Source organism: Adiantum capillus-veneris, chromosome 13 (genome assembly GCF_014529385.1).
Source record: "Adiantum capillus-veneris isolate H3 chromosome 13, ASM1452938v2, whole genome shotgun sequence".
In the NCBI taxonomy this organism is placed as follows: domain Eukaryota; kingdom Viridiplantae; phylum Streptophyta; class Polypodiopsida; order Polypodiales; family Pteridaceae; genus Adiantum; species Adiantum capillus-veneris.
The window spans coordinates 36,905,029-36,921,499 of record NC_140943.1 but is presented as its reverse complement, the minus strand read 5'-3'; the positions used below and the strand labels follow the sequence as shown (position 1 = coordinate 36,921,499).

At 45.3% G+C, this 16,471-nt stretch overlaps 1 protein-coding gene across 2 annotated transcripts in view; it reads left to right on the top strand.

The window, feature by feature from the left end:
• LOC147443819 (uncharacterized) overlaps window positions 1–16,471 on the top strand; it is a 53,538-nt gene that overhangs the window by 35,437 nt on the left and 1,630 nt on the right. Inside the window, exons 3-5 of one of the 2 annotated variants that reach the window (XM_086526616.1) lie at window positions 14,563–14,667; window positions 14,793–14,878; window positions 16,214–16,449. In XM_086526616.1, the coding sequence (XP_086382742.1) occupies window positions 14,563–14,667; window positions 14,793–14,878; window positions 16,214–16,449 (427 nt within the window). Of the gene's footprint in view, window positions 1–14,562; window positions 14,712–14,792; window positions 14,879–16,213; window positions 16,450–16,471 lie in introns of those variants that run through there. The other variant, XM_086526617.1, reaches the window with a different exon arrangement.

Here is a 16,471-nt window from a genome sequence, read left to right as displayed (position 1 = left end):
ATCATTTGCAGATTCAGCAAGCAGGCTCATTTTATTCCTGTCAGGAAGAAGATAAAGCCATATCAGATGGCACGCTTGTTTATGAGCAATATTTTCAAGTATCATGGCATGCCACAGTCGATTGTTAGCGATCGTGATCCACGCATGTTCGTGATCGTGATCCACGCAATATAAAATACATTCGGATAAATAGGATTTATCACTTATTACTGAAGCCAGAGGATATAGAGATAAATAAATAGAGAGAGAGATAGAGAGTGAGAAGATCGACACAGTACTAGGGACCAGAAGATGGGCTGGTCCCCCCTCCGTAATAGTATCTTTATTACTGAGGAGAAGTCTATACAAGCACTTGAACCGAACGTATTACCACGTTCGTTCTAGAATAAGACTTGATGGTTCCCGGAAGCCTCAGCTTCCGATTCCTAGGGCAAAACCCTATTCCAAGGAACTTCCGTTCCTTATTCCAATTCCTCGAGAATCAAGGTTCTCGCCTCTGGATCTCACCTTCCAGAATCAGGGCATGGCATCCCTGCAGCTCTCTTTCCAGAGTCCTCTTCCCGCAGAACAACTCTGCTTTCCCGGACACGAAGTCCTTACTTGGGAATCCCAACTTCCATATCACAACTTGAGAGACTACCTCTCTCCGATCCATGGATCTACTTCCCAAACTCGGGTACGAAACCCTTGGGCTGATCTGGCTCTAGTTCCTCAGAGCGCTTTTCTCCTGCAGAGGCTCATGCCTTCCTCTGCTCCTACTCCCTCACGAAGAGGAAGTACACCTGCAATCAAATACTCAAAGATCAGAACATGAAAATCGTTACCTTCAAAGTCTCGACGCTCGAAACGCAACTCGATTCTCGAAAAGCAATTCCTCAGAAGAGATCTCTCCATAGAAAATCCTCTCTTCCAATCCTACACACAAAAGAGGTGTGTTCTCTCGTAAATCAGCCCCGTCTACGACATTTATGGGCTGAAAACAGAGAAAAACAGCAACTTGTCGCGATGGAAACACGCTTCGTAGGCACTTCTTCGCCAGGGAACTCGCGCACTGGGTCTTTGCGACATCTGGTACACTTGGGGCAGCCATGGGCATCACCGGCAACGTCTTCTTTACGGCTAAAATCTGCAGCAGCATCTCCTCCTTGCAAAGATTGGTCCTTCCCTCTGAGTGAGGGCATCTAATGCTTTTTTAGGCACGAATAGCTGCTCGCATAGAGATCGCGGCCCTTTTTTTTTTTTATAATTTTTTTTTTCAATTTTTTTTTCAGTTCTGCCAGAAAAAGAGAGAGAGAAAACGCTGGCTGATTTGTTGCCTTATTTATTAGATGGCTGCCCACTTATTAAGTGGGCGGCCGGCGTATTTTAAAAATAGTCTGAACCTGCCCAAAAACTCAATAAAACCTTATAAGTTAAAAACAATGCTTTCACAGCACTTCCCAGGCGTCCCTGGATGCAATCACACGCACAGTTGCAATGCAGACATAGACTTCCTCGCGGGAAAGCATCTGCTTTCCCGAAAAGCAATCCTGCTTTTTCAGAAAGCATTTGTTTTTCCTCAAAGTTTCCTCTGAACCCATCTTCATTCAAGTGCTTGCTTTTTCCTTGTGCACAATTCTAACACAGTTCAGAATTTCCTCCCGACTATGGATATTCCCTTTCTGATGCACCCGTCACCCACCTTGTGACGCATCAGGAATACCCATCACCTAGTCCTTTCCTACCGAACTTACGGTACAATCTCCTTCACGATGCTCTATGTCACCCATCCTATGACGCATCAGAGATGTCCCCGTTCCCGGATGGTCGGATACTTCTTCCCGATGCTCCCTGTCACCCATCCGATGTGACGCATCAGAAGTACCCGTTCCTGGTGGCCTTATAGATATTCCCTTTCACAGTGCTCCCGTCATTACTCTGAATGACGCACTAGGAATATTCTGTACTCGGATGTCTCCAGTGAGAAAAACCCTCTCACTTAAAATTCCAATAATTCATTTAGAATTATTTTTCTGTCAGATAAAGCCAATTTGGCAACAGTTTGAGAACATGGGCATAACGCTCAAATTCTCTTCGTCATTTCATCCTCAAACAAATGGACAGTCAAAAGAGGCAAATTTTATTGTCCTAGATCTGTTGAAGTGCTATGTGTCAGAGCATAAAGGAAAATGGGAGCAGTATTTGCCATTGGTGGAGTATGCATACAATAACACAGTGCATTCATCAACTGGCAAGGCACCTTTTGAGATAGTTGAAGGTGGCTCCCATACTGCATACAAAGGACAAGATATTTGAAGCAGACAAGTATGTCCAGGACATGGATGAAATGTACAAGAAGGTCAAAGTGGCCTTAGAAAAGACTCAGGCAAAGCAAAAGAAAGCAGTTGATTGTCACCGTCGTGAAGTGGTATTTTCACTTGGTGATTGGGTGCTTCTACGCTTTGAAAAGGAAAGGTTAAAGAAGATGAAGGGCAAGGAAAGACTGTTTCCAAAGCTCAGCATGCGTTACTATGGGCCTTTTCAAGTGTGCGACATAATCAGTGATGTTGCATATAGGCTGAAATTGCCTGATAGTTGGAAGATTCACAATGCGTTTCAGAAGTCTTCTCAGACCCTATGTGGGTGATGTGCCAGAGGATATGCCAGCTGAAGATCAGTCGGAAGTCGAGGAACTTGACGAGATCTTGGTCCTGGAACAGATTTTGGCACATAAAGAAAGAAAAGTGAAAGGCAAGGTTGCTAGGCGTTACTTGGTAAAGTTCAGAAACTATCCATCAATGGATGCTAAGTGGATGGAAGAAGGTGAACTTGCAGAGTCACCAACCGTGTTATCACTTTACCTTGAAGCCTTCGATTTGCAACCTACCTTGACCCCTTGAGTTTCAAAGCTACATGGATTGTCAGTGTGACAATGGATTCTGAAAGAAATGATGTATATGGTATTTAAAGTGAGCTCAAATGAAATACCTGTTACATGAATCTTAGAGCTGTACAGATTGTCAGTTTGGCAATTGCTCTTATGGAATGTCCAAAAGTTTGGTTAGTGCTATAGAAGTGAGTATTTCTTGTCAGTTTGTCAAGGATACTGTAATTGCTTCTATTAAAGGGTACATGTGTAACTGCATTCTTTAACTGTCGGTTTGGGTATGCTTGAAAGTGTTACTGGGTCCAACGTGTACTATAAGACAGTGGCAAAATGTGTAGCTACCATTTTGTCATTGGAAACTTAGTGACTCAAAGCAATGGCAGAGTGCGAAGCTACCACTATGTCATTGGGACAGGGTTCACATGCAGGCAATACATGTGTCGACGAGGTGTTGAATACACCAGGGTTGACAATGAGCATGTATGTGTCGTACATGTGTCGACAGGTGTTGAATACATCAGTGTTGACTGTGAGCATGTACGACATAGATGCAAACGAGGACGTTTGAGATTTCAAGAGGGGGGTATGTTACCAGCGTGTGACTACTATCTATCCTTTTTGTTGATTTATTTCTTATTATTTATTCATTTTCACTTTTTGGAAGCACCCCTCGGGAAATCTAAATGCCCTGCATTGCATAGCTAGTGTGGAACTGTTCAGAGGGAGTCCAGGCCTGAGGGCAAGAGAGCACTAAGGTTGGACAACGACTATGGTTAGCCAAAGGGGGGTCATTGACTAGCCAAAGTGGAATCCTTTGCTACAGGAGCTACATTTCAGTTCTTGGTGTGGCTGCAGTGTACAAAGAGGGTCAGATGACCTAGAAAGATACAATGGCAGCATCTCCTAAAATGTAGGGAACTGCTATTTTGGGACCTGAAAATGTGTTCGCGTCATTACCTCCGGAACGACAAGAGGAACATTTTATTACTTTGCTGCCAAGTCAACTGACGCACCAGTTGAGATATTTTTAGCCCAGTTGGCCAAAATCGGAAACTGAGCGAGGTGTCACTCTGTGAGCATTTCTGCTACTCCTAGCCAGAGAAGGGGGCACCTAAAATGAGAGAGGAGGCTGATTTGCAGTTTTTGTCACAGGTTAAGAGCTATGGAGTGCTTCCTTTCCCTCTTATGTACAATACGGTGCCAGGAGTGATGCCCTGCACGCTACGCATTGCCCTCTCTCTCCCCTATGGCAGTATGTTATGCCCCTCTAATGGGCTTTTCAATTGACCAATGTACAGTTGTGTGGGTTCATGCGCGATTGCCGAGGCAAGAGCCTCTTGCACATGTACTGGATTAGCTAGCGGCTAATCCCCCGCAGGTATCTGGTGATTTGGAGAGGTTTCACGTCCGAAATCTCGTCCGATTCAAAGGGCAAGTAGCCCTACAGGTGCGGGAGCTCGAGGACTTGCTACGGATACGACCGGCACGCGAAACGGAGCCCGAAACAGTAAACTACAGCCTGCTGTGTATTTTTGCAGGTTTAGGGTTTTGGCCCTAAACGGACCCTAATACCCCCAGGAGGTTCGGGGACGCGAGGGGACCGCTGCACAGGTGATCTGGCACATTTTCGGGGCTGAAAACAGAGAATTCAGCGTGCTGCAGATTCTCGCCAGGTTTTGCAAAGGGCCCGTATGCGTTGGGAAAGTCATTCAATGCGTGGGAATACTGACTGTGAAGGGCCCTAGTATAGTTATGCTGCCGAAATCGGGCCGGAACAGTTGAAATTCAGCCAAGCTTGTGCGGGGCAGCTTGTAGGGAACCACAACGTTTATTCCCTCTTTTAAATAATAAAGAAATACCGAAAGGGGCGCCTAAGTTAGGGGCCAATCTGGTGTCGGTCTTCTCATATAGGTGCATTGTAGCAGCCTGTATCCCTTTCCCCTTTGTTGTGTCTTGACAGTACAGGTAAAGTGGGCGACAAATTAAATGGGTGAAAGCAAATAAGGTTTAAATCTAGGGTCTACCGCCCTCTTTGGATTGAACAGGCCGGTTTCACATATCCTCTGGTTGCACACAGCATGATCATCAGATTACCATCAAATTCCATCAGGAGCATTTTACAGTGCAAAAAACCTATTTTCTCTATTTTAGCCATTTTTCACTTATTATTTTTAAGTGACTTTTGTTGGGAAACTGGGTAGGGCAATTTTGACAAGGAAGTATATAAGAAACCTAGCGCTAGCACTTTTTGGCAGAAGAGGCAGCAGGATTCTTGTGTTCATCAGGCACCTTCTCAGCACGACTCCCCTCGGCAGGAGACTCAGCGTTTTCAGCCAAGAACAGCCAACGTTTTCTCCATTGCAAATCAGACCCAGCGTTTGCATTGCAGATCAGCACGGCGACAGCAAGACACAGCAGAATCCCCTAGCATTTTTGCATCAGAACCAAAATTAGCCCTAGCGTTTTTGCATCAGCATAACCATCTAGCGTTTTGCAGATTCACCGCGACGGAACACCAAGAAGCATTAGCGTTTTCAGTTTTCAGCAGTCAGACATTGCAGTAGAAGTCTCGAACCTTGCAGATCTCACCTTCCCGGAGCAGATCCTCGCCGTACGGTTAGATCCAGCGGTTTGCAGATTCACCCTGGAAAACGCAAATTTCAGCATCTGCGTTTTCAGCGCGTCGTCGTCGCATCGTCGCCATTGACATCGTCATCGACATAAAAGCCAGAATTCAGCAGATAAAGATTTGTAGATTTCAGCCATTAGCGTTTTCAGATTTCAGTCCGTCTCATCGTCGTCGTTCTCATCGTCCTCGACATTGTCGGCAAGTCCAAGCATTGTAGAGATTTGTGCAATCATAAGTAGACCGCTCTCGCCATAGAGAGTGGGATCTTCGGAGGAGGGTTTGACAACATTCTGGTGTCATATTCTTCTCTCTCTATCTCTCAATCTCAACACCTTCGTTCACTGTGTTCACCACTTTGTTTGTGTCCATTGAACTCTCTCACTAAAGGAACGGAAGGCTCTCCCTTCTGTAAGTAAAAGGAACCTTGAGCACAATTCGGAGCACTCATCTTGAGCAAAGTTCAACATTCACTTCCGCTGCATCTAACAAAGAGGCTGGACCCACTACAGGGTCCAGTACAAGTGAGCGATTGTATAGTCTTTTGTCAAAGGAGATTGTGATGCTGATGTTGATGCAGAATGGGCATTTGGTGCAGAGTGCACTTATGATCCTATTGTCCATGATGCATGTATGTTAGTTGCTGCAGATTCACATGTGTGGTATTTTGACAGTGGTGCTACAAACCTCATTACCTCACATCGTGATTTGTTTACCTCTATTGAGTCTGTCCCTCATGGGAATACGGTGACTTGTGCCAACAATGCCTCTTATCCTGTTCAAGGAGTTGAAAAGATTGTGCTTACTGCTGCAAATGGCAGTTCTTTCACACTAGTTGATGCATTGTATGTACGTGGGATTAAAAAAAACCTTTTGTCTGTATCTGCCTTGCTAGACTTGGTCTTGTAGTCAAATTTGTGGATGACAGATGTACAGTTCATGATCTCAGTTTTGGTGATGAAATTGTTGCATCTGGTCTTTTATGGTGTGGGCTGTATCACTTTGTATGACAAGTGTGGACAAAATTTTGCAAATGCAGTTGTAGATTCAAGGGCTGTTTCAGATACAAAACTGTGGCATGCACGTTTTGGGCATTTGAATTTTGCCAGTTTGCTGCGTTTGTAGAAATCTGATATGGTTTCTTCTTTGCCGCCTCTTGAAGTACCTGTCAAACATGTTTGTCAAGGCTGTATTTTGGGAAAATACAGCGTGCTAAGTTTCCATAGGATGGGTCAGTTCGTGCTACATGTAGATTGCAGCTTGTGCATAGTGATGTTTGTGGGCCTATGTAAACTCTGTCCTTGGGAAATTACTTGTACTTCGTGACTTTCATTGATGACTACTCCAGGCATGCATGGGTATATCCGTTGAAAGCTAAGTCCGAAGTGTTTATGTGCTTCAAGCAATTTCTTGCTATGGCTGAAAATGTCTCGAAAGTACTATGGGCACCCTCTGTTCCGATTTAGAAGGGGAGTATATGTCTCATGAATTTAATGCATTTCTGGCTAGTCGTGGGATAAAACACCAATGTATAGTGCCGTATACGCCTCTGTATAATGGTATTGTTGAGAGAAAAAACAAGTCTCTTGCAAAAATGGCACGATGTATGGTCAAGAGTCAAGCTTTACCACATTCGTTTTGGCTCCACTTATGTACTCAACAGGTGTCCTACGAAAGCGTTGCAGTCTATGACTCCATATGAAGCATGGCATGATAGAAAGCCATCTATTGAGCACATGCGTGTTTTTGGTTGTTTGGCTTACGGTTTAGTGCCACAAGCGTAGCCCACAAAATTGGACGATAAGGTTGTCAAATGTATTTTTGTTGGTTATAGTGCTGAAAGCAAAGGTTACAGGTTGTACCGTCTGCAAAGAAAGCATATTTTGGTCTCACGTGATGTTGCGTTTGTGAAAGATTCTGTTTAGCCTTTGCTGCCATGTACTAGAGATATTAATGTCAGCTCACAGGACATTTATGACAGTTTATTGCCTCTTTTCAGTGGTGGAAGTTCGAATGTAAATTCAAATGAGGCAAATGTACAGCCTATGGGGGTTTCAGAAAATGTTACAGATCAGCCTATTACTGATGCAGATGTACATGATGTACTTGATGAGGAAAGGGGTGAAAATGAGCAAGCTAGAGGTATGCCGAAATGGCTGGTGCATACTTTGCGTGACAGTAAATTGGATGCACCTTTGTCTAGTCGTACTCGTTCAGGTTCTCGCCATGCCTCATATGCATCAGATTTTTATGCTTTGGCTGTGTGTAGCTTATGTGATATAGAGGAACCTCTATCTTTTGATGAAGCACAAAATTCAGAAAATTAGATGGCTTCCATGCAATTAGAATATGATGCACTTATAGAGAATGACACATGGACTTTATGTGATTTGCCTCCTGGCAAAAAGGCCATTGGTACAAACTGGGTTTACAAGTTGAAACGCAAGCCAGATCGTGAGATTGATCACGATAAGGCGCGACTTGTTGCAAAAGGCTATGCGCAACAGAAAGGCATAGATTATAAAGAAACTTTTGCTCCCACTTGTCGTATGACTACTGTGTGTTTTCTATGTGCATTGGTAGCTCATTGGTTGCGATGTACATCAATCAGACATTGTTATTGCTTTCTTGAATAGTGACATATTTGAGGAAGTTTATGTAACGCAGCCTCGCGGTTTTGTCAAGAAAGGACAAGAGGATAAGGTGTGCAAATGTATCAAAGCTTTGTATGGGTTGAAGCAATCTCCTCGTGCTTGGTATGAGAAGGCTGACACTCATTTGGTCAAACGAGGCTTTCGTAACAGTCCAACAGAAAGCACATTATATGTTAAGCGTGAGGGTGATATACTTCTCATTGTGGTCCTTTATGTAGATAATTTGCTGATCATTGGACCAAATGAGAGACATATTGCTAAATTTAAGGCTGATTTGAATGCTACTTTCAAGATGAACGATTTGGGGCTGTTGCATCATTACTTGGGTATACAATTTAAGCAGTGTGATGGTGGTATTTCCTTGCATCAGAAAAGTTACATAGAGACGTTGCTATGTAAGTCTGGACTTGAGGATTGCAAACCTATTGCCACTCCCATGGAAACAGGTTTGAAGTTGAGTCTACATGATGCTGGTGATCGTGTTGACGTCACTCTTTATCAAACTGTTGTTGGCTGCCTCATTTATGTATGCAACACGAGGTTGGATATTCAGTTTGCAGTTTCACGTCTCACAGGTCAGCATATTTATGCATAGCCCAGGGTCAAGTATTGGCAGGCAGTCAAGAGGATTTTTCTCTACTTGAGTGGCACTTTGCATCTTGGCTTGTTTTATCCCAAGGGGGGATCATTGCTGCCAGATTTACATGCTTTTTCGGACTCAAATTGGGCTGGTTGTTATGGCACGTGAGTGTACACAAGTAATTTTTGTTTCATGCTTGGCAGTTTATGTATTTCATAGTTGAGCAAGAAGCAACCTACTGTGGCCACTTCCAGTTGTGAGGCTGAGTACAGGGCAGTCTTCACAGCTACGGTTGAGTGTGTATGGCTCAGACGCCTTATGGTTGATTTGGGTGGTGGTCAAGACATTGCCAACATCATCTACACTGACAGTCAGAGCGCATTGGGAGTTGCGAAGAACCCAATTTTTCATGCTTGCACAAAGCACATTGAGGTGCATTACCACTATGTCAGGGAGAGGCTCTCAGCAAGAGAGATCAGCTTTGCTTATGTGCCAACACAGGACAACCTTGCAGATCTCACAAAGGCATTGTCTTGTGAGAAGTTCGAAGCTTTCCGCAAAGTTTTGGGCTTTCTCCCCTTTGTTGATTGATTCTGTCCTTAGGGCATGGCACTTCCCTTTAATCTTCTTGCCACCCTCGTTCAACACATCACTCCCAGGGGGGGATTTGTTACCATATACATGTGGTAGTGATGTGTGTGAACACACTAGGACTGCTGGGGCATTTTTCCCCTCTTTAAGGGGTTTTTTCCCCGTGCATTGTATATATGCCCATCACTCTAGGGCTATCTATCTTTCCATTGCACGAAGTAATACACTCTCTGTTGTGTGCCTTGAGCTTCCTTCGTCTTCTCCAAGCTGTGTGCATTTCCTTGCAACCCTAATTCCAACACTTCACTGTTTTCAAAGAGGAAATAAAACCTGTGATTTCGTACGAGCTGTCTTGGGTTTGAAAATGACTTGTTTTGGCCCGATTTTGGCAGCATAACTGTACTAGGACGCTCCAGAGACAGTTTCCCCACGTAACAAGTGACTTTCCCGACGCATACAGACACTTTGCAAAACCTGGCGAGAATCTGCAACACACTGAATTCTCTGTTTTCTGCCTCGAAAATGTGCCAGATCACCTGCACAACGGTCCCCTCACATCCCCAGATCTCCTGGGGGTATTAGGGACCGTTTAGGGCCGAAACCCTAAACCTGCAAAAATACACAGCAGGTTGCATTTCTCTGTTTTTGGGCATGAAATTTTTCCGAATTCACTTGTACCTGCGGGGAATTAGTAGCTAGCTTATCCAGTACCTATGCAAGAGGAACTTGCCTCGGCAATCGCGCATGAACCCACACAACTGTACATATAGATGAAAATCCCTCGGGCGAGGCATCACGTTTTTGTATTCAAAAGAGGGGAGAGGTGCGCGATAGCAGAATCATCGCGCTACATAGTGCAAGGCAGAAGGCAAGCTTTCCATTAAAGTTTCAACACCTGCACCAACTACTCACACACACTGTAAGTCACAGTGAGAGTGAGAGGCAGCTTTTTGCGCAAATTCCAGCCCGAGGTTGCTTGGTTTGGCTTTGTGAAGCCTCTAGTACTGCCAAGTGTCCACTATGCCTCTTTTGAGTTAATTTCCTAGTACCCACCGACTTATAAGTGTAGCGAGGGGGCCTAAATGGCTTTGAACTGAGCCTAGACACCCTTTTACTGCTTGGATTCGAGTGACGGTCAGCCCGACCAACTGGTGGCGACAAGGCCTTCCCTTCTGCAGGTGAAACTCTCGGCCATCGGCCGTTTCACATTGGCCACACAATGTCTGGCCATTTGCAACTTCAAAAAGAGGGTCCCAAAAATTAAATAAAAATCATTGGAAAGAAACCAACAACTAAGGTTAGTAGTTGCCACGTCCTCGTGACAGTAATTAGCAGTTGCCACGTCAGAGAGAGAGAGAGAGAGAGAGAGAGAGAGAGAGAGAGAGAGAGAGAGAGAGAGAGAGAGAGAGAGAGAAATGAAATGATATATTAACGTCTTCAAAAGGCCAAAATGACCTATGAGACCATCAGATACAAAGTGGTGAATCTAATACAATGTCTGAAGTACAAGTACAAAAAGTACTGAAAGTAAACATGAAAACTGAAATGAAGTGTGAAAGGTGAAATGTGAAATGAAATGAAATGTTATATTAAACGTCTTTAAAAGGTCAAAATGACCTATGAGACCAATTTGATACAATCCTTGTGGATCCAATCCAATGTCTGGGTACAAAAATAAAATAAATGAAGTAAAGTGAAAGACTAAAACTAAAAGAGTCAAATCATCAGCCTGAAAATCATTATCATCATCATCCATGCCCGAGGATGCCCGGCATCGGGCGTTGTCCGAGAAAGTATTGCATTGGTCGCTGAAGAGCTTCGTCAATATCCGCCTCTGTAAATAGTCGTACTGGGCGTCTCCCATGTCGTGCTAGAATCATCTTGATTCTTTGGTGGAGCCTCAGTCGAAGTCATAGTCGCCCCGTAGACGTGGGCATCTAGCTCTCCCGAGCTTTTAACGTCTAATAGAGAGAGAGGAGGAGGAGAAGAGAGAGAGAGAGAGAGAGAGAGAGAGAGAGAGAGAGAGAGAGAGAGAGAGAGAGAGAGAGAGAGAGAGAGAGAGAGAGAGAGAAAGAAAGATTTTTAACGTCTATGTCATGCCGAAATCGGCCTATGAGACAAATCAAATGTACATGGTGTGTATGTCATCCGTCTATCGGAAAGACAAATGAAACAAAAACTGATACAGAACTGAACTGAATGTAGGTAGTGGAGTATCTGAGGAGGGATGGAGCTCTATCTCTAGGGGTATATGCATGTCTATATGCTCAAGGTAGTACAATCATGAGAATGCATCAAGCTATCTAGCTCCATCCTGTACTAATGGGGGGATGTAAGATGTGGTACATGGGCGGGTCTGGTGCCAAGGCTACCCGGATGAAAGCTGTCGGGTCGGCCCTCATCTGAGCCACTCGCTCCTCAGTGGCACGGCGCTCCCGGGCTCGGATCTCCTCGATCTGTCGGTGGTGGGAGCTCGCGCCCCTGTAGCCTGTGACTCGTGGTCGTCGTCTAGCTCGGTTCACCTCCGCCTGTGGGAGTGTCACTCCCCTCTGAGTGTCTGGTGAGGGAGGGGCGGAAATCCTCTGAAAGAAGTCCGTGAGCTGCGACTGTCTCCCCTCTGTCTGTGTAGCTGTGTGTGGCTGTAGTAGTGTGTCCCGATGGCTCTGTATCTCTAGTAAGAAACGTCCGAGCTGTCTCTGATCTCGAGATTCCATGATCTCTCGGAGAGTGGGCTGTCCTCTGAATAAGGCCTCATACCTGCCTCTGATCTCAGTGTATGCTCTGCATCTACATACAAAGTGCTCCTCACTCTCCACCTCCTCTGTGCAGGCTCTGCAGATTCACTCCTCCCTGGGAACACCAGTATGTCTCCCGATCTCAATCTCTAACCTGTGTGAAGCCACTCTCAGCTGACCAATCGCCACCCGTGAGCTATGTGGCATATATGTGTCCATGTAGCGTGGTCTCTGTATGAACCCCCCAGACAATATGGTGAGAAACTGGTCTCTGTAATCTGACATCCTCGTCCCCAAGCCAGGTGCCTCTTAGACTCTCCTAATGTATAGCTGCCACAGATCCTGTCTCAATACCAAGTTCCTCTCACTGCGAGAGAGGTGAACATATGGTGAGTGGGGGTCGTACTGGAATGGTGGTAGGCTCTCCATGTCAAGACCGTGTCCCTCAAACCATGCTCTGACCTGTGAGTACCATGCTCTCTCATGCCCATTCTCTGATAGCTGTATAGCTGCCTCAAATGCTCTACGGGTAAGTCTGTCAGGAGGTAGCTCTCTCATCCTCTGGATGAAGCAAACTGTCTGGAATAGTGCCTCTACAACCATAGGTGGTGTGGCGAGCTCGGCTCTAATAATGTCATGTGGCACTGTCTTCTTGCTGCGGAGCAAGCGTGAGATCATACATACCTGTGGTCTCTCAAGCTGTGTCCACTGGTCAGCTGCCAATCCTGGTGCCCATACTGCCGCCGAGTACATCAAGGCCGGGGTGACTAAGGTGTCGAAAAGCCACCCCTTCGTGCGGGGCTCCTGAAAGTGTGCCTGGTGGCATTTCCGCTCTAGCATGGCCAGAGCTGCATATCCTCGGGTGAGCCTGTCAACAGCAGCCTGCCTCATAGTGAAGGGTCCTGGTAGGCTGGTGAATGTGATGCCAAGGTAGACATAGGAGGTGACTACATCAACCTGTCCTCCTGCTGTTGTGAAGGTGGCGGCGCTCCTCACTGCACTGGATGTGTGAAAGATCATAACCTTGGTTTTGCCAAGGTTCACAGTCAACCCCCTGTGTGTGCTGAATTCGTCCAAGGCCTCAAGATGGCGTTGCAAGCCCTCGGGTGACTCTGAGATCAACACAATATCATCAGCATATAACATGATGTGGACCGGAGTACCTGCCAAGTCGCTCCCCTCTCCCCCTGCTCGCAGTATGTAGTCGGAGATCTCGTCGATGTAGAGCCCAAAGAGTGTCGGGGAGAGTGGGCATCCTTGCTTAACACCAATGGTGCTAGCAATGGTCTCTGAAAAACCGCCTGGGCAACGAACCCGACCCGTCACCCTCTCATAGAGAGCATATATGGCCCAAATCATCTCTGTTGGTACCCCAATGCTGTGAAGGCGCTGGAAGAGTCTCTCGCGTGGGACTGTGTCAAAGGCCTTGCGGAAGTCCACAAAGCAGCAGTAAAGCCTCTTCTTCCGCGCCTTTGCCCCATCAATGAGGCAGCGCAGAACGAAGATGTGGTCAGTGGTGGAGAAAGCTCGTCTGAAACCTGCCTGGCCTGGAGCTCGTAAACCCTCGATCTCTGCGTAGCAGCTGAGCTGTGCCTCAAGTACTGCTCCATATAGCTTGGCCATCGTGTGGCCAATCATGATAGTCCTGTAGTTCCCTGGGTCCAGGGTGTCGCCAGATTTGTGGATAGGCACTATGGTGTGCTGTGTCCACTCCTCTGGGAAGCCCTCCCCTATAGCCCGGTTGAAGACATGTGCAATCAACGGGGCTATAGTGGAGGCCGCATAAATGATGTGCTCACTCTGTAATCCAGTATGGTCAGCTGATCGTTTGTGCTGCATGCGGCGTATGGCCCTCTCTACCATCTCTGCTGTAAAGAAGGAGGAGCACGTGGGGCGTGGCTCGTGTGGCTGTGGGATAGGAGGCTGCCCTGGCACCGCATAAAGTCGCTCTGCATAATCATGCCATATCTGTGGATCCTCAATAGCTGTAGTCGGACGTGGCTCGCGCAGGGTGTGCCATGCCGTCGCGCTATCCATGCTCATGAATAGGCGGTATAGCTCAAGCTCCTGTGCCTCTTCGAATGCTCGCCGCTTTTGGCGTGTCAGCGTCTTCATATGCCGTCTGGCCTCTCTCTCTCTGAGCTCTCCTAAGGCTCGCCGTGCACGGAGGCGTCGGTATAGCTCTCTGCACTCATCATCATACCAGCGGTTCTGAGGCATAGTCCCGGGGGGGGGGGGAGTGCGTCCTGTGTGAGTGGTGTGTGGAAAAGAGCTAATAGCTGAAGTGTGGAGAACGGAGGAGAGATGTGATGTGAGAACTGAGAGTGGTGTGGATGGGTGGAGGAGGCATAGGCCATGTTCGACCTTGGCCAAGTAGAGAGAGAGAGAGAGAGAGAGAGAGAGAGAGAGAGAGAGAGAGAGAGAGAGAGAGAGAGAGAGAGAGAGAGAGCTTTTTAACATCTATGTGAGATTTTATGATCTTGTTGACGTGTTCATGCATTTCTCTCTAGGCACACTACGGAATACATGGATCACTTGGGTCCAGACTCTTTGATCTGGTCTCTTTTTCGAGGAAAGATCAGCGAGTTTATTATGAAGACTTGGTTATGTCAAAGGTGTGTGGCACCAACTCTATTATGAAGGCTTGGTTATGTCCAAGGTTTGTGGCATTGGTTTTTTAACTTGTGTACCTAATTTTTAAGAGCTTCCTAGAGCTCATAATTATTGGTCTGATATGCAGGCTATTTATGAGAAAGGTTCACCAGATGAGGTGGAAAAATTCACCTATCAGCTTGTGGATTTACTAGGTGATGGCCGAGTGCAGAGGTGTGCTTTCCTTCTTCATGCACAAATAACTGTGATGGTCTTCACGTTTAGACAGGATATTGTCATCGCAGAAATGGTGTGATGAATCATCTGATGTTTCTGTAATCTGTACTGCTTGTGAAAAGCAGAGACTCTTCTCATTCCTTTGCTCATCTACTATTGCTCAATCATGCATGAAGGTGGAGATATAGTCTAATAACTTCCTGTGTTGCTTTGGAAAAGTTCAAGCAAAATCATTATCCACATACAAGAAAGTAATCTTTCTAAGGCCACCCTACGTTCATATTGCATAGCTGTTTGTCCAGCTTGCAATCTTGCTGTAGGATTGGAAACTTTTTGGAAAACTTCTCTATGATGTCGTAAAACATCATCGTGTAAATATTTTGTTGATGGATCTTGTTTCTTTACCTTGAGGACCCCCAAGTACCTAGGCGTTCTTCCTTGAGCAAGGCATAGCTAATTAAAGTACTTACATCCAGTTGGACGATAATGTCGAGGCTATGCATGATGAAGGTGATTAATGTTTAGTTTCTGTTTGGACAAGCAATGAAATCAAGGTCGATACTTAGGAGATTCTTGATTTAAGAGTTTGCTCGTTTGTCTTTTGGTTTTTTTTCTGTAGTGAGTTTAAAATGCAGGAGTTAAATCTTTCCGTTTTGTGATTTTCATTTAAGTTTAATACTGATTTCAAAGCTTTAAGCAAATGTGCTTTTCTCGTTTATTTTTGCTAGGTCTTTTCTGATAGCAGTTTTAAGAGAATGTTGTTTCAATTCGTATGTTTTAAAACAATAAGGTATATGTGCAAGTGCTTTAGCCCCTCGTTACACTATGTATATGGTGGTTATCTCTAACAATTTCTTATTTTTTGTTATCATGGTTGCAACTTGGATTGTCATCGTTTTCAGCAATATAAAGGTTTTAGTACTTTCTGGTTCTAGTAGTATGAAAGGTTCAACTTATGTAACCTTGAGGTGCTTCTTTTTGTGAGAAAATTAATTTTCAAACAATGAACACCTTAACAGAGGATAAATCCTAAAACACAATCACAAAGAAATCCAAGAACTAATCTGTGAATTCTAGCTTTTTACGTGATTCAAAGGGGTGCAACTTATCATAGCTTTAGAACAGATGATTGTCTGACCAAAATACCAGAAGATTCTGGAGACTTACGATCCCCCCAGCTTGCAATAACCTGGGCTTATTTGGTAATTGTGACTTAATAGCCAGACTGTATAGATAAGAAGACCGTACTTAATTGTCTCTAGCCCTTGTCTTGTATATGCAGTTTTTGTCTGGCCTGCATAGGATTTCTAACCAATTACTGGTGAAATGTAGAAGCGAGGCAGAAGCTGTAGTGTTATCTACTTTGGAGACGGTGCTTGGGCCAAAGGATGCAATTCCTGGTGCAGGCTTGCCGGAAAGCAGTATACAGGGTTTTGTAGATGCTGCAGAGCTCTCTACTGACGGAAATCATGAAGCCTACGTATCTGATCTGGAATTTCGCAAATGGTGTCATTTAATACCATCTCTCAAGAAGTTTCTTGGTGGGCTTTTGACATCACCATCTGCTGGTAGGTATCTTCTGGGATACTG